General features: G+C 33.3%; 1 protein-coding gene and 1 long non-coding RNA gene across 2 annotated transcripts; one reads left to right on the top strand and one right to left on the bottom strand.

Annotated features, from left to right (window-relative positions):
* Nucleotides 1-6,769: 6,769 nt before the first annotated feature.
* On the bottom strand, nt 6,770-25,383 carry LOC148622948 (lachesin-like). Its single transcript, XM_088573331.1, has 8 exons — nt 24,895-25,383; nt 20,161-20,273; nt 19,279-19,483; nt 16,201-16,353; nt 15,782-15,925; nt 13,608-13,904; nt 13,041-13,292; nt 6,770-7,942 (listed from the first exon to the last, which is right to left on the bottom strand). Exons 1-8 carry the CDS (start codon nt 24,932-24,934, stop codon nt 7,863-7,865), a joined length of 1,284 nt encoding a protein of 427 aa, XP_088429457.1. The 5' UTR covers nt 24,935-25,383; the 3' UTR covers nt 6,770-7,862.
* Nucleotides 11,364-22,339, top strand: LOC148622949 (uncharacterized). Its single transcript, XR_015920736.1, has 3 exons — nt 11,364-11,443; nt 11,817-12,360; nt 22,182-22,339. It is a non-coding gene; the product is annotated as an uncharacterized LOC148622949 (long non-coding RNA).
* Nucleotides 25,384-26,930: the final 1,547 nt, after the last annotated feature.

Genomic DNA, 26,930 nt, shown 5'->3' with positions numbered 1-26,930 from the left:
TGAAGCAAGTACAATTACATCTTTGGGTGACATCTGATCTCCAGTTGTTTTAAAACCGAGCTATAATTACCAATTTATTAATAAGCCAACGCTGATATTCGTTTCAGGAATCAAATTGTACAGCCTATGGTTTAAGAATGACTTATTATTTGGGAAAAGCTAAGTAATGAAGGCTGGTGATAATCAGATTGAATTAGTATGAGTATTGTTTCTGCCCGCAAAACATATATTCTTTGGTTTATAGTTATGTACTTGTTCAAGTATAAGTATGAGAAGCGTGTTACCTTTTACAACGAGCTTGTCCCTTTTTATATTCGAGTTAATGGTTCCACTTTTCACACGTATATCCCTGCACCACTGGGTTTTATGGCTTATATGTAGATTTCAATCTGTTTCACATGGTGAAGAAATAGTTCTCCTCTTGGTGCTGATTTTCTGTCAACCAATCGTTCCAAAAGTTCCCGAGGTACCAAGTCAAATACCTATATGGATAAAATACTTCGCATATGAACCTGAGACGTTTCGCTTTTATCTCATTCGTCCTGAATCTTATGATTTGATGTACAGTATTTCTATTCGACATGCCATTTGTGAAATAAACTAATTTCAGTCCATGTTTCTGATATAACAAAATGTTGTAGGTATTGCCTATACAATCGCGCACCATGAGCTTCAGCTTCCCTTTCCTTTTTTACTCTTTGTTTGTAAAACAAATAAAAGATGTTTCCTTTGAAAACTGTCTACTTGTAGTATACCTTTCATTTGATATATAACAAGCTGAACTTCTTCCAGATTTTTATTACAATTGATGACTTTTTTAAGTTTTGTCCAAAAGCCTAACCATCTAATACATTTTACTTTCATTCATTGACCTAAACCGTCCCATTGCTGGTGGCTGTCACACATATATATTTAAGATGTACGCTTTAAGACATTATATTAGATAGAAACCTTACTTTCCAAAACCTTTTTGATATTTGCACTTAATGACCCTATCTTTCAAGCACGTATGAAATATCGATTTGAAAGCATTTTTATAGCTTCAACAGTTATGACGAAGGTGAAAAAAATAATGTAATATCAATTCGTTAGTTCTTATAATATAAAAAATTCTAACCGCTGTATTTTCTTAATTGTTAATCATATAATTATTTGTTTGTAATTTAGACTTTCAAAAATTAATACTACGATAAATCAAAATTATATTAGGTATCTCAGATCTGTAAAATGAATCATAATCTGCAGATTATGTACTACACAAAGTTCGGCCAATTTCAGAGCGTATTACGGGCACAATAGCTAATTAAAAATATTATGAAAATCAAACTTGTGAACTGGAAGTCGTGTAGATACTTGACTTCCAACATTCAACACCAGACCACACCACTTGAAATTTCAACAGGTCCCAACATGGTATCAAGATAACAAAAATAACTATTAAATAATAAAATTGACATAACCTTTGATGAGACATTTGGACAGTTGTATATTGCTAGTTTTCTTTTTGTCTTACATCTTGCTTTCCTTGTCTTCAGTTTTTATATGTATGTGAAATTATTTTGCACGCCTTGACCTTTGCCTTTGGGTGCAATTGAAATGTAATATGCATCAAAACTTAGTGCAGGTCCAATGTCTCTGTGACTTCCGGTTTTCCACATTTTCAAACTTCAGGTGATATAACAAATACATTTTTGCGTGTCTAATTATAACTTCATAATTATGTTCCCGCACACACTAATAGTTCGACTTTATTGATGATGGTTTATAAGTTCTACCCCAAAGAACTTGAGATAAAGGATACTACAGAAACTCTGAAGTCAGCTTCATATCTTGACCTACACCTAGAAATCAACGGTAAATGAAAACTATTGGCCAGACTACGACAAACGCGATAACGTTTCATTCCGTATTGTAAACTTTTTTGTGGCAACATCCCTTCAGCAGCAGCGTTTGAAGTTTTCATTTCACAACTCATATGTCATGCCAGTGCTTTACATAACGACGCAGACTTTTTAGACCGCGTTAGACTTCTAACAACTTGTTTTTTTTTGGAACAGAGTTATGTTACTACAATATTGAAGTCATCACTACAGAAAGGTTTATGGTCGTCATCATGAATCGTTGATCGTTACGGTGTATCCATTTGCATCCATATCGGGGCATCTAAAAACAAGTGTGTTACCTCTATTATTTCTTGAATTATCATCAAAGAAGCCCAGGAGTATTAATTGGGATAATACTGAATAGAAAATACCAAATAAACCATTCATTACTGAAGTATAGATACTCTAGGGGTTTTGACATTGAAAAATATGCTAATTTAAGCGATTTTTTCGGTGGGTGGGGGTACATTTTTTCATTTTACTCCCAAATCCTAATTGTTACTGCAAATTTCTGGGTACCATTGTAAAGATTAGACATTTGACTACATGATGATAACTATATTTTGTTAGTTTCTTTACACATATTGTCCCAGGCAGACTTAAAATCTGGAACAATTGAGTCACAAAAATCTTGACTTTTTGACCCAGTGAGATACAAATTAAGGCTTATACTGAAAACAATATTCTTTGGCGACAAATTGATTCGGTAATTGGAGGTTTAAAGGTACCTGAAAATCACCATGAGGTCGATGAGTGGGGTGTGCACGGTGAACCCTCCAGTCCATGGACTATAAGCTGATCTGCAATATTGTGATAAACAAGGTAGTGATCGATTAAAGTGAATAATGTTTAATTTGGCGTTACCGAAATCTATATGAACACGTCTCCGACAACGGTGAATCAGGTTTCTGGATACTTGGCCTTACTCATTTGCCAGGTGTATGATAAGGCTTGGCCCATGATAGACGTAGGAAACAAACTGAAAATCATTAACAGTGCCTCCATGATACATATGTCGATAAAATAATTCTAAAGTCATTTTGAAGGACGTGTTCTTTATATGGCGTTCAAAAGTAAATATATCCTTACCACTTGAAATCATCAAGTGTCTGAGAGCCAAAATGATATATAACTTTCCACTAATTAGTTTCGATAATTTTTAGTTCAACCACTTGAATACTTCAATTGGAAGTTTTCCGATCAGGAAACACTTCCTTATTTATCAGATATTACTTACAGCAAATGAAAAAATGATGATATTCCTTTGATTGGTGACAACCCTATATTTAGAAATAGTGTGTTCAAAATATGCAGTAGTTCCTTAAATAAGGGTAACAATAAAATTACCGAACACTAACCCGATCCATAATCAAGTCAAGTCCAAAGTAAATCTGACAAAATAAAACAAACTATTGTATGAGTCTCACTTTACAATATGTCAACATTTTGAATATAAAAAGTTAAAGAATAACCAAGGGGAGCAAGGTTGTAGCAGTAATAAAAAAATGTAATCCAGGGACAAAGACCAGATATGGAAAACAGACATACACAACAAAAACGATCCACGAGTTCATGATGACGACCATGAAACTTCTGTAGTGATGACTTCAATCTTGTAGCAACATAACCCTGTTCCAGAAGCCTATTTGTTGGAATTCTAGCGCGATATAAAAAGTCTGCGTAGTTCCGGCAAGCTCTGGCATAACGTATGAGTTGTGATATGAACACTCCATACGCAAGTGCTGAAATATATAAATGATTTTTTACAGCAATTTCTCTCTTACTCTTCCTGGAATCTTGGTTCCCTTGATTACTCCTTCGATTCGAAACTAGAGTTGAACAAAACAGAGACTGGTTTATGTTGTATTTGTACTACGTGTATGAATTCTGTTTACCATATGATAACTATTCTTAATTTTAATTAATAACATGAAATAATATTGTGTGTACAATAAAAGAGACGTTTACAAAATAACTAACATTTATATCATTAACTGAGCAGTGGAAACAATTAAATAGTTGATCAAAATTTCAGAATAAAAAAATTTCCCTCAGAAAAGAAATTAACATCAACAGATCTTCCATTTCTACGTAACTTGAAACATGAAAGAGCAATTCTATTCAGAGCAATTCAGACCAATAAAACGCACGATGGGGTCAACCCACAGTAATAACATTTTGTGAGGTGTAGGTAAGCATACAGGACAATAACTGGTGTTAGTGTATTATTAGATCAATACTTTAATGCTTAATTTTGGTTTTTTATCGCTTTATTATTTTCATTTCTTAACATATATCGTGCAATTGCATACGAAAGTGATGTTTTAAAATATCTCCGTCCTTACATGTTTACTCAGTTTGTTTTTGTTTTTGTTTTTTTTTATCTCGTTCTTTTTAACACTCCAAGATAAAGGCAAGACAGTGATTTGCTTTTTTTCCTTTTTTTCCTGAACTTTACCTTGAGGACAAAAACACTTAGGTCATTAACACTTATTTTAACACACTCTGAAAAAAAATCAACTAACATATTTCATTTTTTAGAGTTACATATGGGGCTAAATTTTTCAAAACAACTTAGTAATCATATACCTTATTGACTCAGCTAAATTTTTATTTCAACGTTCATGCCTTGGGATTCGATGTTTCTGTATTGTCCAATTATTGAGGCTTCGGTAGTTTTTAACTATCTATATTTAATGTTAGATAAGCCAAAATATCGGAGTGGCAATAAGAGGGATATCATAGAGGGAAAACCTATTAGCAAATACAAGTTCAATAAATCATAAATTGTCTTTGTAAAACAACAAGAAAGACGAAGTCATGAATTTCTGGCCTCTGTATGTATTGTTTCGTGTTCACTTTCAGTTTACTTTTATGTAACTGGAGTATATGGGGTCAACTGTTTCCCAGTACCTGTGTTAAATGTTGTTGGGGGCAATTCCAGCCTGCCCTATAGTGTGAGGATTTCCTCGTCATTCATTGAAGACCCATGGATGGCCATGAGCTGATGTTTTGCATCCCGGTGGGGTTGTTGTAGCTTTTGACATATTCACTAAGGGAGGTTAACTTAAGTTCAATGGGTAGGTACAAATGCGCGGCCCATATCGGTCTACTATTTATGATTAGTGATATATGAAAAGGGTAGGCATTTTTGTTTCAGTACATGTGATAGAGGTTAACCTTTACAAATAGGCTATTTACACTATGTATTTATACATGATTATTCCTTTGACATCCTTAAAATTATCAAAATAAATATAGATTAACACTTGAATAATTCGTAAGAAGTGATCCAATCAACTCTGACATGATAATGATGTCTTTAGATACAATGTCATATATGTTCTGACCACATCCTGTGATATGTAGATACATCTAAATGTCATACACATGTATGAATGGGTAACATAAATGCATTACATATAAATGAATTGGTGTCATTTTTTCATTGTCATAATATATGAATGGGGTGTGTGAAACTTTTCACGGCCGCACATCCGTGACCTTTATCCTGTTAAGTTAACCCCCCATTACCCGGTGCACTCTTTTTGGTACATTATACAAATGTATTATATTTTTCAATATGTGTATATATATACACCATTTGAAAACAAATATTTTGGATCTTTGCAAGCTTTACCACCGTAAGGAAATATATTATATTCTACCATGCCTTAAAATAATTGTGTGAGTGGCAGTAGTATACGGTTTATAGTTGACTTGTTACTTATATGCACCTGAGTTGTGAACCTACCTCATTAGTAACACGAGGATATTGTCAAATAAGCTTCAGGGGAAGGGATATTTCAGCCTTTGTAAATTACACATATACCAAAGGAGTAACCTCTCATCAAAAGCATTAGCATCGAATAAATAGAAAGATCTAAATCAAAAAAAAATTTTGTATACAAGACATTCTCAAAACCAAAACTATCACTACAGACATTTTATAGTCATCACAATTTCATTGACGGAAGTTTCGATCTCACAGATGAGACAACATAACTTAGATCTCACATCACATACCGAATTGACAACGAGATGTTATCCACTTGCACTGTAAAAAATGCAGGAGCAGGAAATGCATACCTTCTGATATGTTCCGTATGTCTGTTTTCCATGTCTGGTCTTTGTCCCTGCAGTACATTATTTTGATTTCCGCTAGAATCTTGGTTCCTTTGATTTCTCTACGAAGCATCTGATGGCACTCGGATTTTTAAGGGAGTTCATGTCGCCATGGCTTTAGTTTTTGTACGTTGTGTTTATTCTCACACGTTCAGTAATATATGTTATTGTATATTATTCCGATGTCTTTGAATTTTTCACTTGTTTTGATGGTTTGGAATATTTTACAAATCCTGTATGGATCGTACTTAACATTGAGAGTCAACCAAACTTTATTTAAAGCTATCAATATACTATAAACTACCACCTGTTCGATTTGTATTGTTTATATCATTTACAAATGCGTTACCTGAACAAGACGATATAAAGTCTTCTCATTGATGATATATTATGTACGAATGAAATAAAATCAAAGAGACTGATTATAACTCTGTCAATGAGCAGGATATTCATGATCCGGGGACAAAGAAATATGCCAATACACCACGAATAACAAATATGAACTAAAATAATAGAAACAGTAACTATAGAATAACTGGACAGGTTTAGCAGTAGGGTAAGTGGTATTGAACACCACTAGTATGTCATCACGTGATAACACCGTTCGGTGCTGTGGTATACGTGTCGTTTTTGTGTCTGTTTCTGTAATTCCATTTTACGTTTTGTTTTGTTTTTGCTTATTTGTTTGTTTGTTCGAATATGTTGTTCCGATTATTCCTTACACATCGGTTGATATAAAAATAACATTCTAATACAAAACCTTTTGAAATAATAATGAAATTTATTTAAATAAGATGTGGAACATATGATAATATTTACAGACATTTGATTATCATACATCTTTGGCACAAAAAAAGAGAAGCGTCACCATACATGTACAACGTTGTCCATGGTCATTCACGAAATGGGTTGATATTTTGTGATTAGATCTAAATTACATTGGTCCCTTCTAACTTATACACATTAAAAATCTAAATAAGCATGTAAATATAGGATATTACAGATTACCCTCATAGTGTATATGAACAGCGACACATATGTCAATATACCATTTCTTTACAGTCAAATGAAAAAGAGATAATGCACGTTGCCCATATATAAATACAAATAATCGTTCAATTAAATATCCGTTGTAACAGCCGCTTAGCAGAAATAAATTTCAAAGCTGAAAATTATCAATTTACTTTTTATACCTTTAAAGAAGTTTGTACTCAAATTAAGTTGGAGACGGTGTGTTGGAATGGTTAGCTAAAATGACATTAAAAAAACTTTGGCGTTGTTATGACAAAAGATACGGTGTAATTTACAAATTCATAAAGAGAATTCATCAACGTTATTATCAAAAGTCAACATTGTGTATGCAACTTTTCTTTATTAATTTCTTGACTATAACTATCTTCAGTCTTTGATTGAGAGTTCTTGATGCCTGTATTTTCAAACCTTTTAATATGGATTTCTGTTCTTTTTTTAAAGTTTTATACAAACTTTTATATTGTACACAATTTTTTGACTTTCATTCCAAACTAAAAAACGCAAAATGATCATTATTAATTAATCTATGACAACCATAAAACATTCAACATGCTTTAGCTCATGTATCCTGAATCTAGGGTTACTGTATTGCCTTCTCGTTTTACCCAGTTTTCGCGTAAGTTCAGCACTACGTTAGCTATGGTAAACGATGAATACACATAATAGTAACACATAAGAAAGTAGTAACAACACTTGATAAATGATAATTAATAACAAAAAAGCTACATTAATACTGATAAAAAGTATGGGCACTCAAATTCAGATCTACATCCTCCATTCTGACTAGAATTCTGCAGCACTGTCACAAGTATGTCAAATCAATCATAAAACACCAAAGAGTAATAAAAGACATGGTAGGCTTGTAAGGGAGATCACAACACGATTCCCAGAATTTCCTGGATCTGAAAGGAAGAACCGTGTAATTAAAAATATTAATAACACTTTCACAATAACTGAATTACAATTGAATTTCTCCTGAACTCAGAGAATACACCAGAAGTTGATTAAGTTTTCTCGAACGGGTTCACACACTTTTGATTGTGCTTATAGATACAATTAATACAAGAAGAAAACCGGACCTAATTAAAATATTGATTAATGATGATATGCTGTTATCAAAAATTGTACAATCTATATTGAGTACATTTCAATTTCGTTCTATGATTTTAAAAGTAGTATAACATTTTAAGCAGAAATCGGACCATCCTATACAGTCGAACTTCACTCGCTCGAACTCCCAGGATTGCTTGAACACAATTCAAAGTACCGAAATTTTCTCTTATATAATCAATATAAATAACCTTGGATTTCTCGAACTCTCGAACTGTCTAGTCGGTCCGTTCGGTGATAAATCTTAGATTTTTAATTTTTAAACAAAAGATATTTAGAGCGAGTGAATGTTCTGAAATTTAAAGATCTGTTTCAGACAAAAAACAAGCATGAATTACGAAACCTATGTAAATTTGTTAAACTCATCGAAATTGATTTTAAAAATGTTTCTCAAGGTTAGTCCTCTACAATGCCACTATCTGAAATTTGTCAAAATGTGTTAAAATGTTATTTACTTAATCTTTTTTTTCTGTTATCTTATTATAGTTTCCACAATTGTCATGAATATTTATGTATTAACTGTATTGTCGTCTCTGTACTGTAATGGTGTTTAGAGAATAAAAGAATCTGAATCTAGAGAATAACTCTTACCAACTCGAACTCGTCAGCTTGGGTAATAAAAAGTATGAAAAACTGAAACCCTACCATTAATCAGTGTCATTTTAGTTAATTACTGGTAATATTTAAGTCATCACTAATTAGGTAGTTTTGATCATATCATTACACTGATTGAAGTTCGAGAGTGTTCCGAAGTCGGTATGATAAAAGCATGCAAGAAAATCGGATGAAAACAAATTACTGGCCAAGGACCTCGAACTCTGAACTTTTTAAAAGCGAACGCAGCATTTTTAATATCCACGAATCAACATAATCTTCCGAAAGCGAACGAAAAAGATCCACGAACTAACACAGCTTCGTAGGAAGTAAGCAATTTCTAACGATAAGGTCGCACTCGGACCGGCAACGAAAAAAAAATCCGAAAATATACGAACTTCAATTTCTCGAACTCCCGATAATTCGGACACATTTCAATGGTCCCTTGGAGTTCGAGCTACCGAGGTTTGACTGTATTGATAATATGTAAATTAAACTTGTGACGGAGCGTAATATACCGGATCTGTATCAACTGCAAATGAAAAAGTCGTTTAAACTATGTACAATGTTTACTTGGAATGGGGTACCCCTGGCGTGTTACATGCTGGGGTTGTCAGGCTATAATACGGAAAACCTGACCGCAAACCATAGTGGTGCACCGTGTTGGGAAAGATGCCACGTTCCTCGCACGTTAAAGAACCCTGCTGTGGTATTCGATAGGAGTAGGAACCTTTGCGCTCCGCCACAGGAGGCTAAATTGCCCTACCTTACCCATCCCCCTTTTTCCAGTGGCAATCAAAATTTGTCGACCCTATTATCCTTGTGTCCCATCCTTTTTTTTTTCATTTCATGTTCATTTTATCATCCATTTCATGTTCATCGTCTGAATATAGCTGAAATATTGCTGCTCGGACGTTAAACCCCAACAAACAAACAAACAAACATGCACCAGCACTAGGCTTGACTAAAAGCGACTAAATAGTGCTCAGAACACTGGCCGGAGGCAAGGGCACTCTGCCCACAGAGCAACTGGGTTTGTGCCCCAGGTGGTGGAATGGGGTACCTCTGGTATGTTACATGCTGGGGTCGTTAGGTTAAAATACGGTAAACTGACCGCAAACCATGATAGTGGTACAACGTTTTGGAAAGATGCCACGTTCCTCACATGTTTTCAATCGGAGTAGGAACCATTGGGCTCAACCACAGGAAGCTAAATTGTCCGACCCTACCCACCTCTCCCTATTTCCAGTGGCAATTAAAATTTGTCAATCCCATTATCCTTGTGTCCTATCCCTTTTTCATTTCATGTTCATTTTATCATCCATTTCATGTTCATCGCCTGGATATAGCTGAAATATTGCTGATCGGGCGTTAAACCCCAACAATCAATCATTCAATCTTAATTTTAACGTATTGAACATATATACTTTTATGTAAAGAAATCTGTGTTAATTTCAAATATTTAGTTTTGATAGTTTTAAATATTAATTTTTCTATTTTACTTTAATTTATGTGTAAAATTTTAGAAATTTTTATTCAAAATTTCGACGTATTTAACCACTGTTTACGACAGAAAAATCTATAAATTTCTAATGATTAGAATTCCTATAATATAATTTTTGTGTTAATTTTTTTACACTTTTCATTCAAAATTTCATGACTTTTTTAAATAAAATTTCATTCTACATCATATATCCAGTTTTATAATCTCCTTTATATTTAAGTTTTGTATGCATGAAGTCTTGTATTTTTGTTAAATATTAACGGCAAAAAAAGCCAATTTTGCCGGATCCATCAAAACTGCTAAATGACATGAAATAAGCTATTTTACCGGATCCGGCAAAATAGCCATGGCCTTTGCAAAAGGGACAAAAAGAGGTAAAACAGGTGTTTATTTTAAACTGATAAAGAATGCTTTTGACATTTTTTAAAAATTGTTTCTTAGAAAATTCCGTTTAAAGAATATTTAACAGTTTTAATTGCATCGTCAGTCAATAGGGCGTTAAAGTGGGGCCACACCCTAAAAATAAAACTTATTTTATTTCTGGTCTGAATTTGATTTTTTTTTATTAGATTCGTCATGGAAGTCCGCATTTTATCCAATTTTCAAATATCTCTTACTGTTGTGAGTTTTTAGGGGCCAAAGTTGGCCACGCCCCAAAAAAATCTACTTTTTTTATTCCGGGGACAATAATTATTTTGAATTTTTTTTTATTTATTGGATTTCTTATGACAATTCATGTCTTTACACGAGCTATAAGAAATATGATTCATGAAAGCACACTGAAGCAGAACTTGGTTCTTAAGTTGATTTTCAAAATATTGTGCAATATCATGCTGCGGTCGGAGTTTTTTTTCCAATGCCTTATCTGTCAAATTTCTTTCTTTTTACTTTTTAAACTGGGCTTTGGCCGGTTCCAAGCCCGGAAGAAATAGGAAGAGGGTTGTTCATGTAAACAAATCGTCATGCTACAGGAAGTGAACTGGAAAAAGTAGATCGGGGTAACGGTAGATGTTAATCAGAACACAGGTAAAGTATGACGGATGACATGCCAAAAGCAAATATCCTAACACATTAATGAAGGGTTGTACACTAGAATGCACGCACCTTAAAAATAAAAAAAATAGAATTTTAGCTAATGACATGCAACAGGATATTACACCATTCATTCAGTGCGAAGTGAGGCAGAGGAGAAGGGGTGAGTACATAAAATACTTAACAAGTGTTTGATAGGTTGGAAGCCATTAAGTGACTAAACTTTATCAGAAATTAGAAAGGACAAAGAAAGGGGGCTTTTTACGATCAAAGATGAGACGAGGCCATAATAGTTCTGTCATTATAAGTGATTAGGGAAAAGCCAGCGGTGTGGGAATACAGTTGATTTTTCTTCTAATCTCTCAAAAATTATGTTAGGTTCTCTCAGATAGAACAGAAATCCTGACTAGGTCGAATTGAGGCAGCTCTGGGACAAGAAACGCTCTGCTCTATTCCCCGACATATTCTGAATACACTTATCCTGTTTCTGAATGACGTAGTTTTATGATTGACTAACGAACAAAATTTAATTTTAGCGACGGGATCGCTCCCAATGACAGATTATGACAGAAGATGACCAAAATCAAGACCAGTTCTGCAAGTAATGTCACGAATTAGGAAAGTTTCTGACAATTTCAAACTGTTCTATGACTGTAAATTGGTCACGTATTTACCAGATTGGTTTTCATATAAACGATGGCAAAATTGATGAGATGAAACAACAATACAAATACTTAGCTAAAATTCAGCAACTGCAAAGTAGATGATAAGGGAATGTTTGCGTACATTGGATGCAAGACAACATCAAATAAACAATTTAACAGAAAATTATACATGTATTCAATTGATCTGGTTATGCATCTTAACCAATAGAAGCATTTAGTATTTGTATAATGAGATGGATACCATCGGGTAAAAAATAGGAGTCGACTAAAAGAAACTTGACTGCGATCTTATGAAAAAGAAATGAAGAAGTGTAGTTGGACGTAGGGTCAGATTTACAATATGGAGCTGACAATGATGACCACCCGTATTGAACGTCCTACATACTGTCCATAACGAAGAGGATATACCATGTAGGTAGGTATATTTCAAATTAAAATATCAACAAACTTCTTGAAAATTACCACAGGTTAAATTTAAAGACAGTTATTCACATTTTGTTAAAATGTGGAAAGAGCAAAACAAAATCAGTGCATCAGTATTCACAAAAATAGCAGAAATCAGACGATTACGCTAGTATAATTGGAAATCTTTCATCTTAACCTTCACTACTGAAAGTTTAAAAAAGACGAAAAATGTTATTCGCATCTAAGAATTCAGAATGTTACTTTTTAAAAAAAAATAGAGGACGAAGTACTCATATCGGGACTCAATGCAAAATAGATTGATAGCATTGGTAGCACTGTGATTTTGATTTCAGTCTGACAAGAAGTTACGTCCTGTAGAACTTTCATACGGAGCAAGATACATGTAGTTTCGTATCTTCTTCACTACAATGCGTTTATCAAATGGTCTTCAATAATTACTTGAATTCAGATACTTCTTTTTGTTTCTGATATGCTATCACCCGAAGTACAATAACTAATACCGGTCTCACAAATAAGCAGCAAGAGGTGTTAAGAAGTGACAAGATGTCTAGAAAATGCGACAGGAAGATAAATATATTCAACTTCGTTCTCTTACAGATTACACCAGCTTCATATTAAAATTGATAATGTTAATGACAAAGGATTTATACACAATGAGAGAATACCGACCTTGTTCCGCTGGAGATATCGGTCGAATCGAAGCAGTTGTAATCACTGAATACTTTATATCATTATCGCCATCTTCATCTATTATTACGCCATTACGTTTTGTTGTTGTTGCAATCACTTTTGAGGGAGTTGTATTAGAAGACGATAAGGTACTTGATCTAGTCGTTGATGTTGATTCCGTTGTTGATTGTGTTGTTGTTGTAGTACTTGTAGTTGTAGTTGTAGATGTGGTAGACTTTACCTGTACCATTTCTGAATACACATAAAGTAACAAATATTCAGTATAAATTAAAACATAAGTAACAAATGTAAAATAGAGTTATCCGTAGATAGGAGCCTATCTCAGTCTTACATTGGACTAACCAAATTATTTAAACACTGAAGCATGTGATGCGTTTGCCTAAATATCATCTCACTTTAATATTCTAAAAACAATGAGTAAACAATTTATCGATGTGCATTTGTCTGTGTTAGCTTCTTTCACAAACATAGTTAAATGAAAAAAATCTCTTTTTATCAAAATATTGACTGCTACATAACAGAAGCTACAATGTTGTTTTAAACTACCTTTAAGATCAACGTTTGCTGACGCTTTTCCATATTCATTTGTAGCTTCACAAGTATAGCTCCCAAAATCATCTGGCTCTAATGAAAATATTTGTAAGGATTTCAGAAATTCCGATTCACTGCGTTTAAAGAGAGACAGAGAGTATTTCCAATCCATTTCTCCATCCTTGAATACTTTATTGTCTTTCTTCCAAATGATTTGCTCCATCGGGAAAACTTTTATGTTACACTCTAACGTAGTGTCTTTACCTCTGTATTGGTAAATCTTAACATTTGTGGTAGTCACTGTGGGCGGAACTATCGAATTAAAACAAAACATATTATTGGTAAAGTCAAAGACCAAACTCACAACATTAAGTAATACAATTTTCGAAAGGCTCGGCTTTCTATTAAATGTTGGACAAGATTCTGACCAGAATAAAATTAGTTAAAGATCTTTATATTTTGTAGTTTGACGTAAGAAATTAGCAAGTGATATAGGATTTTAAGAAAATGCTTATTTCTCTATTTTAGGCTTGAACATGCTTTAATGCCCCTTTCATTCCATTGAGACCTTGTTGTGATACATTTATAAAACATAGTAATATAATTTCATTGTAGTCTCTAATTCCTTCAAAGGTACTTGTATGGTAATAAGTCTGACTTATTTTATTATTATCGCCGTCGAGGCTTTCAGCGATTACTTGTGTGTTTAAACTTGTTGAAGACCTTATGGTGATCTCTGAAAGTATTTACTATTTTGGAATTAGGTGATACTTTTATGTGGCACGAGACTTTTTGTGATACAATTTCCTAGAAATCCATACATATACACTTATGTTTTGTTAAATTCGTTCAGATTCCTAGAATATAAGCAAGGGGACTGGACTCAAGTTATAACAACATTATGGAGGTCCTCTCCCATACAAACAATCATGATTACAAAGAATGCATAATGGCGGCAATTGGATATAACTAAAATAACAGTAGAACATGAAAAGGTAATACAAATTAATATGAACGATATGAGATTAAAACAAGAAAAGGAAATAAAAATGGGGTCTGGCAAAAAGGCGGGGGAGTAACGTGAGAGATAGTCATTTCATATATAAATGTACATGCAGTATTATTCAAACCTTTTGGTGCATTTGATAAAATGATGAACACAAGCAAAAATATCCGTGTTTTCAGTGTATGTGAGGTTTTCGTCACCAGCCAACAGAAATTCTATTGTTACGTTAAAACCGCCTAACCGTGCAAACAGAGAATTTCTATGTTCATTATGCAAATTGCATACCATAATTTATCGACAAAAAAAACAAGAATCTACGGACGACGATGACGAACACAGCGCCAAATCTTCATACGACCACAAGTAAATATTCATTTTTGTCCATTGTAAACGACTTTCGGTTTTTCAGAATTCCACCCAGTCACACTGTCGGGTGTCGATAGCTACATTGTACACACTGTCGGGTGTCGATACTACATTGTACACACTGTCGGATGTCGATAGCTACATTGTACGTATTATTACTGTATTGATGTTTTCGTAATGAGATGAAGTCGCTCTGAAAAATCTACGGTGTCATCACCACCTGATTATCCGTTACAGAGTGCAACTATGTTACCATCATAACAAATGACTTTCATCCATTCAAAAATAGTTCCTCTTTCAACATTCATGACCTTCGTCAAGCGGTTTTAAAGTCGATAACTATAAGTAACTCTGATAAGGAGTCCAACAGCGACTTCGATTCTATGAAGACTTCCGAAAAGCTCTATACATGTAAGCCCAAGAATACTTATTATTATTTCGGTTTTTTTTTTTTAAAGTTTGCCTTCAAATAAGTGAGTTAATCCCCATTTCTAAGTTCTATAAATAGATAATGCTAACATCTTTGTTGTCGGATAATCATAATCAACACAATTTTAAAGTACGCACCCTTATAATGCTGAAGTTAATAACACCGACGACGAAAGGCACAAGAAAATGTTATAAACTCAAATGGACATTTGTTGCTGGCGAGCTTAAAAAATACAATAAAAAGAAGAGCTGCGCTAATTTTGGTTTTCTAGGATTTCTACCAACATAGCAAAATGGGATAGCAAAACCTGCTAGTGTTTCTTACTTTAAGTTCCTGTGTCGTTCTTCTATTGAAATGTTTCTTTTTCCATGTTTTATACATACTTACACTCTACATGGACTGTAACGTTCTTAGCCGACGTTGGTGGGACGCCATTGATTGCTACACATTGATAAACTCCCGCCTGATTTCTTGATATCTTATTTATACTTATAGTGCTCCCATAGATCGATTGAGGATGATGGTCCAATTCTGCAATGAAAAATGACATTATGCTTTCAAACAAAGAAAGTTTTTTTCTGTTTTTTTTGTTTTTTTTTTTTTTTTCATTGTACTTATTTTTATTTATTTGCCAAAGATACAACTGAATTCCAACCATTTTTTATAAGGTCTCAAACATGGTACCAATAGGCTTTCTTAATGAATATGAATAGGTTTAGCATTGACCTTCAGCCCTTTTTTTGATTGTTTTAGTATCTGCATGAAATATGTAACAAGATAAATTCTGATCTTACACTAAAACTTACGATCTTTGCTATCAGGTGTACTGGGGTGGGTGTAGAACCACACGACACTGGCTTGAGGTTTAGCCGTCACAACGCACGTCAATGTAACATTTTCGCCTTCCCTAACATGGTATGGAGTTTTTGTAGATAGTTCATGGTCAATCTTTGGTGACACTGTTGAAAATTTTAATGAAAATGGTTGGAACGAAATAAGAGCAAAAACTGACCAATGCATGCATGACACATGTAGAATTAAAAATATAAAACTTAAGAATGGCTTTAAAGAACACGAACATTCGTTTTCTATTAAAACAAATTATCTAGGCATGAATATGATATCTGATGTCTATAATCTCGGACAATCAAACAACTTCTTACTACATAAGTGAATACAGTGATAAATACATGGTTAATAACATATAACGGAATCCAACATCATTATCGCCTGTCTGGTATGGTAATATTTGTAAGGACAGATTAAATGATTCACTCCAGTGTCGTCAGTGGAATGCAGTAATCTTTGGGGATCTTGAAGGTACCTGTCGAGTTGTTGGAGGTGTTCCTTTCGTCTTTTTTGTTTTTTTCTTTGTTTTAATTTGTTCATCTAGATCTAATTTTTTTTTGTGAAAAATTCCCAAATCATCTACAACACCGGCTTCTTACAGTTAACAAAATTTTTGTAGCAACTTATTCAATGGTTTATAAAGAGTTTCGCATAGCGCAGCATGACAAGACATTAGCCATCAACCTCGCTCCTTGTGGACACATTACTCGTTTTTGACACACTTCAGCATAGGGACTTACAATTCATTATTATATGGTTTGGACACTATATAGCACAAAATTTTAGATTTGATTAAAACATTTCTAAATTCGAACAAAAAATTTAAAAAGTAAACTTTTTGGGATATGACCCCTTTGACTCATTATAACTTGAAAACCATAAGAGATATGTGAAATTTGATTCAACGCTTCTCAAGGATTTTCATAAGGAATCAAAAAAAAATTCAAAATTGGTCCAAAAATAAAATTTTGTACACCTTTGACTGCAAAATGGTTTAAGATAAGCCTTTCCTGTATAAGTTTTTAACACATAATTTCAAAAGGAACTGATTGACATCTAAATCGCAAAAATCCTAACAACAATAAACTTTTCCTATCAATTACAATAATTACACCTATGTTTCCTGTTTAAGCCCATTATTTCGAAAAGCGGTGAGGCAAAACCTCTCAAACTATGGGCCTTCCGCCATGTCCCTAGGAACAATGTGTTAAATTTTTTAAAAAAATCGAAAAAGTTTTTACCGAAAAATGGTCGAATAATAAAACGGCTAACATGGGTCATAAGTTTCTAACCAGAAAAAATGGTCAGAAACATTAAAACATACAGTTAAACATTAACCTTATAAAGTCTACGGAAATCATTTTTTTTTTTTAAGTACCAACATATTCAATTTCATCCTGTTACAGGTTACACCTGTCCGCACATTACACTGGTTAGCTTTATTTGTTTTGTTGTCTTGCTGAAATAACCTTAATCAGGTTGTAAAAGGTCCAGTTATTATTATTTTCTTGCTTATATCAAATCCAACTACTTGCTTTTTGTGATAATGAACAATGTGGCACTATTTCATACTATTTGTTCATGTGTATCCAGCATCAATCCTAATTTTTCTAATGGAATGGAACCTTGGTATACTATTCCACAGAAATTCTTCCACATTAACTTAAGTTACAGTGTGGTAAACAAGAAAAAAATTCAGTTAGGACTTTTGTGGTATTGGTCCTTTTTTCATTGATACCCATGCACTTTGCGGACACCAAATGTCTACGGATCCTCATAACATTTTAAAAGATTAAAGACTGTATTTGTTTGAAAATCTATGTCAACCATTTTACAAAAACCTGGGGAAAATCGATTTCACCACAATTTTTTTTCAAATTTTCCATCCCCTTTAAAAAAAAATCAAGCGTGAAATGTAAGGAAGAAACTACTCCTTTTCTGAATATAGCAAATGAAAATAATGGTTTAGTCCCACTTATAGCTTATAACCTATAGTTGATGCTAATCGATTTGTAGTGGCGATCAATTTCAGTGTAATGAATGAAGCCAAACAATGCAATATGTTGATGAAAACAATACAACCTATTAACTAACTGAAGATCAGAAACCGAATCAGGCATTAGAAAGGAGACAGCTATATCACACAACTAAATCACACAGTATTTTGACATATATATTCGTCAATACTGGTTTCCATTCATTTTATTAACGTACTATGATTTACAATTCACTATTAATCCTAGTTAATGTCTGTTTAAGGAACCAACGTTTCAAGTTTTAAAATGCAATCATCATTTGGAAAAAGCTTAACTGAAAACAATACTGGGATGTATATATATATATATTCATTATGAACATTTAAAGATCTGGAGCTAGCATGTTCTTTGTGTGTACGTGCAACGTATAATCAGTTTCTTTGGCCTCAGGTGCGTTTAACTGTGTATTTTTTTTCCACGGTGGCCAGGTTTAAAAGGGATTGTGATCAAACCCCGCCGCATTTTTTCTTTTGCGCCTGTTCCAAGTTAGAAATTTCTGGCTTCTGTATGTATTGTTTCTTTTTCACTTTACTTTTATATTGCTGGAGTATAAGGGGGCAACTATTTTGCTGTTCCTGTGTAAAATGATGTTTTGAGCCAGCTGCAGTCTACACTGTAGTATGAGGGTTTCCTCGTCGTTCAATGGAGACCAATGGATTGCCTTAAGCTGCGTTTTTCTTCTGTTGGGGTTGTTGTATCGCTGACATATTCACCGTTATTATCCACTCTCGTTATTAACAACGGGATCAAGTTCAAGACTTATTTTGAGGCTGGTTTTTATCAGTTTTGTTATTACCCTTCACTTGCATTTACTTAATTTTAATTGAACCTAGTTTCTTTTATTTTTTTACTTACTTATTATTCATATCTTTTGTACTTTTTACAGCTAATTTTACCGATTTTTACCGGTGGTAATTTCATGCTGCCCGGTTGTAAATAATGAAATTAATTTGTTTGGTTCATAGTTTAGTTCAAGTACAAGTATCTGATGTGTGTTACCTTTCACATCAAGAAAGACCTGTTTTGATAGTGGGGGTATTTTTTCTACTTTACACGTGTATTCCCCTGCATCACTGGGCTTTACATGGCTTATATGTAGATTCCAATCTGTTTCATATGGTGTAGCAATAGAAATTCTCCTGTCGGTGCTGACTTTCTGACGTCCAATCGTTAAAGGAGTTCCCGAGGGACCAAACCATATTACCTGCATGGAAAAGATATCTGTCAGATAAATCTGATTGATGGATTTCTTTGCAGGAACATCGGCCATCATCTAAATGAATAGATTCTTAATATGGAAATATCAAGTGATGGATATGATCTGGATATTTACTTCAAGTATTAATCTATAGTAACATCATACAATAGACTCCATCAATTAGAATGTTTATTGGGCAAGCAAAGGATAACCTGCCTGCATGAATAACAAATTACAGGATCATTTTATTTTACGAAATAGTTGATCAAAGATTAAAAAAAAAAACGGAATATCTGACGGCGTTTACTCAGTACGTTCATGATAATATACTTGATTCAAATATGAATTCGCATACAATCCTGTTCCTCTACGTCTTCTGTCCCCTTTGTCATTATAAGACACAAAGAGAACATTTCTATACGGTATGAGATGATTACGATGTTCGCGTGTGCATGCTTTTTTATTTTCTTAATTTATTTTCAATGATGACAAACGAACCATTGTTCCATCGGAGTTACCTATAACATTAAAACCTGCAGAGTTACAGAAATAACAACACACAGCAACTGTATAGGTTTTGTAAAATTAGCAGCAAGACAAGTAGATCTACAATATTGCGATAAACCAGATAACATATGAAACATGCGTTTTGTTTTAGATTAAAAAAAGTATATAATTTTTACCTTGGCATTACCGAGATTTTCAACCTGACAGGTTAGAACTGCTGTGAATCCAGAAGTCTGCTGCACTTTTGTCCAAAATGAATGCATAGAAGGCTGGGCCCATGTTAGATGCACTAAAACGATGAAAACAAAAAGAACATAATTCAAAACGGTGCGATATGCCTCCATGGTAGTTATATAAAAAAAATCTAATTCTTAAATTCCTTTTGAAGGAAGTGTTCTTAACAAGTTCCTAGGTGAAAACATCCTTGAATTCATGTAACCACCTGAAATCATCAAGTATCAAAGGTGATATGTAAAGTTTCTCTGATTAGTTTCAAAAAAGAGTTCAGTTCCACTATGTTTAGACTTATAACATTCTATCCTGGAATCAATTCCTGTCACATAACATTAACACTAAACAAAGATAAATAACGACAGATCATATTCCTATTAAGTTGTCACTGATAGAAGATCACTGAAATCTCAGGAAACGCCCATAAGTTTTAAATGCCATAGAAAACATGTATATCCAAATGCTCATTTTTTTCTTTCAAAACAATATCATAGTATTAGTCACTAATTAAGGTATTACCCTCAACATCTTGGGTATAAACAACTATTGTTCGGTAAGTAAGTAATATTTCAAGCCGGGTATAACATAGCCTGGTGCATGCAAGATTGGTGAACATAACTGGTAATATTATCTTTAACATGTCCTACATAACGTGCAACCTTTCGATAAAATAAAAGAGCAATATTATTCCAGAAACACAGGCCAATTATACAATCTAATTTGATTTAATGGCAAAGTCAATAAAGTGATGTCAGTCAGAGATTCTACAATGTCAAATTCATCTCAGTGCAACGGAGGACAGTAATGAAAACAAGGCTGAAACTGAGCACTGATCTCAGTTACTCAGTTAATTTAATTGGAATAATATACAGTTCCCCGCCATGAAGCCTTGTAGCATATCCTGTATTAGACACACTAGATTGAATAATCTATAGACCTGTCAGAAGGTTTCTTTAAGTGAAATTACACTATATACGGCCATATGGATAGTGTCTAAACATTGATGGTCATGACAGGTCTCTATTCGGCGATAAATTAGTTATAAGCCCTTCAGTTTAATTACCTTATTCATTCTATGAACAGAACAAGTGAATGTCGTTATCCCCTTATGGTGAGAAAACTAAAAAAGTCCCAAATCTATATATATTGCAGTTTTGCCCCAATATGTGTTAATAAATGTTAATCATTAGCAGTGTAATGCGTACAATCACACACACACACACACACACACACACACACACACACACTAGACAGCTAAACGATGTAGTGTGACAAACGGACTGACGAAAGGACTTAATAACTGATACTAAAACTGTGTTCAGCATGGAGGCATATAACTTTTTGTCGGAAAACAAAAACCATGCACCATCGTCAATACAAGTGAGACCATGTCTTTATTTTAAAAGAGCTACAAATGTACTCTAATTTGCTCTAAAAAAATATGTTTCTTTAAAATATATTTTCTTCTTTAACAATGGATAAACAAAAGCCAACCGTGAGATATTACTCATCTGTGAAAAAGAATAACTCAAACTATATTCCATGCTGATTTCCAGGTTTTTAAACTGTTTCTTATTTCAATATCACTTTATTCTAGTGGCACGCCGTGAGTACAGAATAATCTATTAAGCATTCTAGAACATCTTTCGTATGGTGTTTCTAAACAATGGATTACTCTATCATTCCCTGAATGTTATTGCTGGAATCAACGGTATCTCGTGTAATTAGAGATTGCCGTTCCATTTAAGGTGCTTCACGTTATCGGAAGTTAAGTACATATTTTATGCGTTTCTGATACCGGCATTTTCCAGACAATGGATTACGTTGTCTCATTTACATTTATATAAATACCGTTTGTTTTTTCAAGCAAGTCTTATTTCGTGCAATTTCTTTCAAGATAAATACGACAAATATCCCGATCGTAAGCTCAATATTAATGTCAACTGATTTATTGTTATACTGGCAGGAACTACGAAGAAAAAGTCATGGGACCATTTAAGGTGACAGTTTCTTCAGGAAGCTCCGTAAGAAATACAGACTTGTTCTCCATGCTGATCGTGCAATGGAAACAAAGAACAGAGGCTGACAAAATGCTTGAGTAGAATATCAATCAATAATTTTAAAGCTAAGTAATTCTACCAATACAAGTCTTTATTGTATGATTTTAGTTATTTTATGTTCTTTGTTGTATATGTCTGTTTTCCATATCTGGTCTTTGTCCCTGGGTTACATTCTTTTGATTACCATTATAATCTTAGTTCCCCTGATTACTCTTTTAAACAGAGCAAGAAAATGACCAAATGCTACATTATATCATGTTCAAATAAAATAAATAGTTTAGAAAAACAAAAGAAGAAAAGTATTTCAGATATATATGCGATATACATGTATGTACAAAAACATTCTCAAGTGTAAAAATGTTTGATCTTGAAATTGTGTTTCATACATCATATATGTCTAACGGATTATACAGCACTTTCAAACATAGCTGCTCCCGTTTGTCAGCACTAATACAAAGCTCCTTAAGTTATAGAGAACAATCAAATTCATATGTAAAAATTACTCAAAGACAATAATTTTACAAGACATGGTATGTAATAAAAATTTCTAAACCAATTTCAATAAAGAATCGCAAATGATAAAATAAGAAGGATCGTACTTTCCAAGACAGAAATTGCTATTAATTTGTGATATATGAAACTGAAGTTACTAAAAGTGTATAAATTACTTTGAAGCTAAAACTCCAGTTACACAAATTCATGTAAATTCCAACTCCGATTCTGTAAAATTCGAATAGTCTAATAAATGGGAAACTGTTTTGAAGAAAGAATAGATCAGGATTCTACGACTCTGATATCAGTAGTACGTCAAATACAAATTAAACTCCATTTTGCTTTCTAAACTTCACCAATTCAAATACCTTTAATTCCAAATTTCTTCAAAACCTTATTATTTTATTTATATGTTCGATTTTGGGTCCCATTTTCAAATTTGCACAGGGTCCCAAATTAACCTTTGTGATGACTTCTTCGATGTGCTGAGTTTAACCGTAATAAGCCTAGTATTATATAAAAAACCTGCTATGCAACATTTTTAATCATAATTCCAATTCAGTGATACGACACGGATTATCATTTTCATCAAAATAATTTTTTTTTATCATATCGAAACCCCAAAGAAATCAAACAACGTTTTACTCCAATTTAAGCAAATTTTAAAATGGGGTCCGAAGTAGAATACCTACGGTTAGAATCGATGATGGGAAGGGAAATATGGAGCCTAGATAGGGACATACAAAGAAAAAAATAATATTTTGTGCGCACAAAATGTTATGTTTTTCTTTGTATGTATCTATCAGGGCTCCGTAGAAAACAAACAATTCAAATGAAATATATATTTGGACCACTTTAAACCGAGCCTGATTTAACGATTAGTTAAAGCACGTCGAGTCAAGCTATTACATCTATTGACAAGGAACAGGCAAACTATTCATGTGCCTATTTTCATAAATCCTACGCAATGCGTGTTTTTGGCTCCTTGGGCAAAAAATTGTAAGTCTTGTTTCCTGCTACCATAAAGAAAAAACGTTTGCTAGGTAAATGTAGGTAGGAAAATGATTTTATTTTTCAAAAACATTTTACATTGAGTTGATAGGGAAACAATCTAGATTTTAACAGTGTTGAGACAAAGTTGCCTTAAAATATTCAGGGTAGGCACAAAAAGCTATGGTAGGTGGGGTACCAGGTAACAAACATATTATTTTTTTTCGGCCTTACGGTCCATAATTCCACAACTAATGTTACCATGATAGCCAACATCAATCCCAACCTCTGTTTTTGTAGTAAAAAAGACGTTATCGATGCAAGTGTTTACGGACGACGAAGATAACGATGACGTCACTATATCATCACAAACCTGTGTGTATATTCCACAATACAAATTCCCTCTGTATAGTAGTAATATTGACAGATGCGTGGGAGTCATATCTATGGTTTTAGTGTATTCAAAAAAAGAATCTCTTCGGGCAAGTTGTTTATATATGTATGTCTTTAGCTCCCAGGAATTCAATAAATTGCACTTGTGTAACTTGGTATAACTACCTTGCATCTTCTGTTTCAAATTAAAAATTAAGACTATTACGACTCAGTAAGATACACATAACATAACATGCACAATCTGATTCTTATTCTCTCTACGTTTTAGTGATACCAGTTTTTTAAGATAACGTGCAGATTTCATCATAATATATTCAATCAATTAACTGTATTGGTCTATATCTACATGTCTAGTGTTTACAAACAACACATTATAAGAATTTTCAAATAATCCAATTACATATTGTATTTTAACCTCAACAAGGTTTATGCATTTAATATATTAATTATATTTTCTAATCTTCTTATACTGGGCCTTTTAAATGAACTATCAACTCACAAAAATAAAAGAAATTGGATTCTAATTATAATACTAAATTGCACCATTGTCAAGATTAGTAGATAATAAGTCTCTTCTTACGACACATACGTCATGTTCAAACAACATATCACATCTATACCCTATACTCTTTGAAACATTTATTAAATGGCAAATTACTACGTACATAACAAACGTGGTTACATCCGGTGGTATAAACTTGCATCTTCAGAACTCGTTCAGTTTCATACAATATGTTTACCTACCTGACAGAACTAAAGCCACAGTAACATGGAACACACTCATATCCCTGTTGTTTTACAGTAAATCACATTATAATATCGTTCTCTTCATTGATTTAACTATGTCGCTATCATACGACGACCTCTGTCATCAGAACATTAACTAAATATAACCTGTGATAAAAAAAAATATCTTAACATCTAGATTCACATGAACGGCTCGTTAGATCCCAAAATACGTAACAAATGCTCGAAATTCTCGACGTGATACTGAAATATTGTTTCATTCCATGTGTACTGGGTGGTTTACTCACTACAAAGTAATGATAATGGATAATTTAGAACGATCAATATATCGTGTAGGCTAATTTGTTTCTGGCAGTTCTACACACTCGCACACGTGCAGTTCATGACACTGGCTAGTGCCAGAGAAACAGGAAGGTGTTCCCGTGTATGCCTTCCGGTTAAGCGGTGTAAGGTTTGTGTGGAGTTACCTGTCTATCGATTCGCTTTACCGAAGCGTAACATAACAGTTGTTTTTATCAGTGTCACATGTAAAATGTCATATTTCACAAACATAATTTCAACGCTTAAACGCATAATTTCCAATTGAGATAAATGTCTGTTTACCTGTGAAAGAAGTAGTTTTGTACGGGAAATTTATTTACCTTGTCATGGATCTCTAGTCTAAAATAAATATTCAGCAGATTTGTCTCGAAATAAGTTTTGTATAACATGGAGAATATCTACAAGCTAAAATTTTATTATTTTGAGTTTACACATGTTTGCCAGTTGTACATTAAATGAGACAAGATAAAAGAATAAAAGCTGCATATTCAAGAAATAAAAAGGATGAATAATGTATGCGAACGCAAATAGCCTACGGCAATAAAAAAATAGTTAATGCATGGAAGGTTAAATATATAATACTCGACAAATGAAAGCGGTATATCCACCTTCCTATGAAATAATATAGTCATTCCAAGTACAATCATTGCAATAAAAAAAAATTGTCTATCCATAAGGGTTTTCTGGGGGGGGGGGGTGCGTGTGTGTATAAAGGGGAGTGCATTAAGAGGATACATTTGAACTTATCTACTAGTAATTTAAATGATCTTTTAAAACAAACAATTGAATGAGGCAAATTTCATACACGATCTGGAAAAGGTATAATTCACAAACATCCCTGAACATGTGATTGCTGTCAATGTGAAATTAAATAACTGTATTTGATGGACACTTACATCTTACAAAAAACATAAACACCTAAACAAACTGGCATATAAAAAAAGAATGCTCCATAACAAATTCTTAGATAATAGATGTAACAAAAAAATGGGAAAAGTATTGTGTGCAAAGAAATATGGTCCCAAAACTGAGACGACAATATTTTATAAAAAGACTTTGCTATCAAGCACTTTTCAACTAATAAAGGTAGCAATTTTGAAAGTTTACTTTTAATAGACAGGCTTACAGATACAGAATGAAAATTTCAGGCTATTGCCATTGGGTAAAATACAAGGCGGGAATTTAAAACTTAATTTAGATGTAAATTAAAATTTAAATGAAAGTCACATCTCTGATGTAAATGCAGCTTAACGTTCTGAAATTAATTATCGCCTATTCAAAGATTCAATAAAGTTCGAGGACTATTTTGATATACTATCAAACAAGGATATACTAACAATGGTAAAATTCAGAACAATTAGTCATAAACGTCCAATCGAAAACGGTAGATTGAATAATATACCAAGAGAACTGTGTCCTTTATGTAAACAACGATATAGGAGACGAATTCCACTATACAATGCAATTTCTTGCTTTTCAAACGGACTAAAATAAATATATTGATGGAAAATTTACCAGAAATCATAATTCTATAAAGTTTAGTGCTATAATGAACCAAACAAAACACACAAAACTTCGAAAACTGTGTCTGTATATAAGGATAGTAAATGACAAACTGGATTCTCTTTAATAATTCAAAATTTCATTTTAATTTCTTTGTTTAATAAGAGGTATTCGTTCCTCAACAACCTTACCAATGTATTGTTTATATG

The sequence above is a fragment of the Perna viridis genome, chromosome 3 (genome assembly GCF_037379345.1).
Source record: "Perna viridis isolate PV_CMFRI_1.1 ecotype Kerala chromosome 3, ASM3737934v1, whole genome shotgun sequence".
NCBI lineage: Eukaryota > Metazoa > Mollusca > Bivalvia > Mytilida > Mytilidae > Perna > Perna viridis.
This window is presented reverse-complemented; position numbering and strand designations above follow the sequence as displayed.

What these genes read in the sequence shown, in the direction of transcription:
- LOC148622948 (XM_088573331.1), bottom strand. Translation starts at nt 24,934, where the DNA reads ATGAGTGTGTTCCATGTTACTGTGGCTTTAGTTCTGTCAG. An exon ending in TGTGGCTTTAGTTCTGTCAG is followed by an intron (nt 20,274 to 24,894) that starts GTAGGTAAACAT and finishes TCATCGTTTTAG; the next exon opens with TGCATCTAACATGGGCCCAG. An exon ending in GATATCTCCAGCGGAACAAG is followed by an intron (nt 7,943 to 13,040) that starts GTCGGTATTCTC and finishes TCTTCCTTTCAG; the next exon opens with ATCCAGGAAATTCTGGGAAT.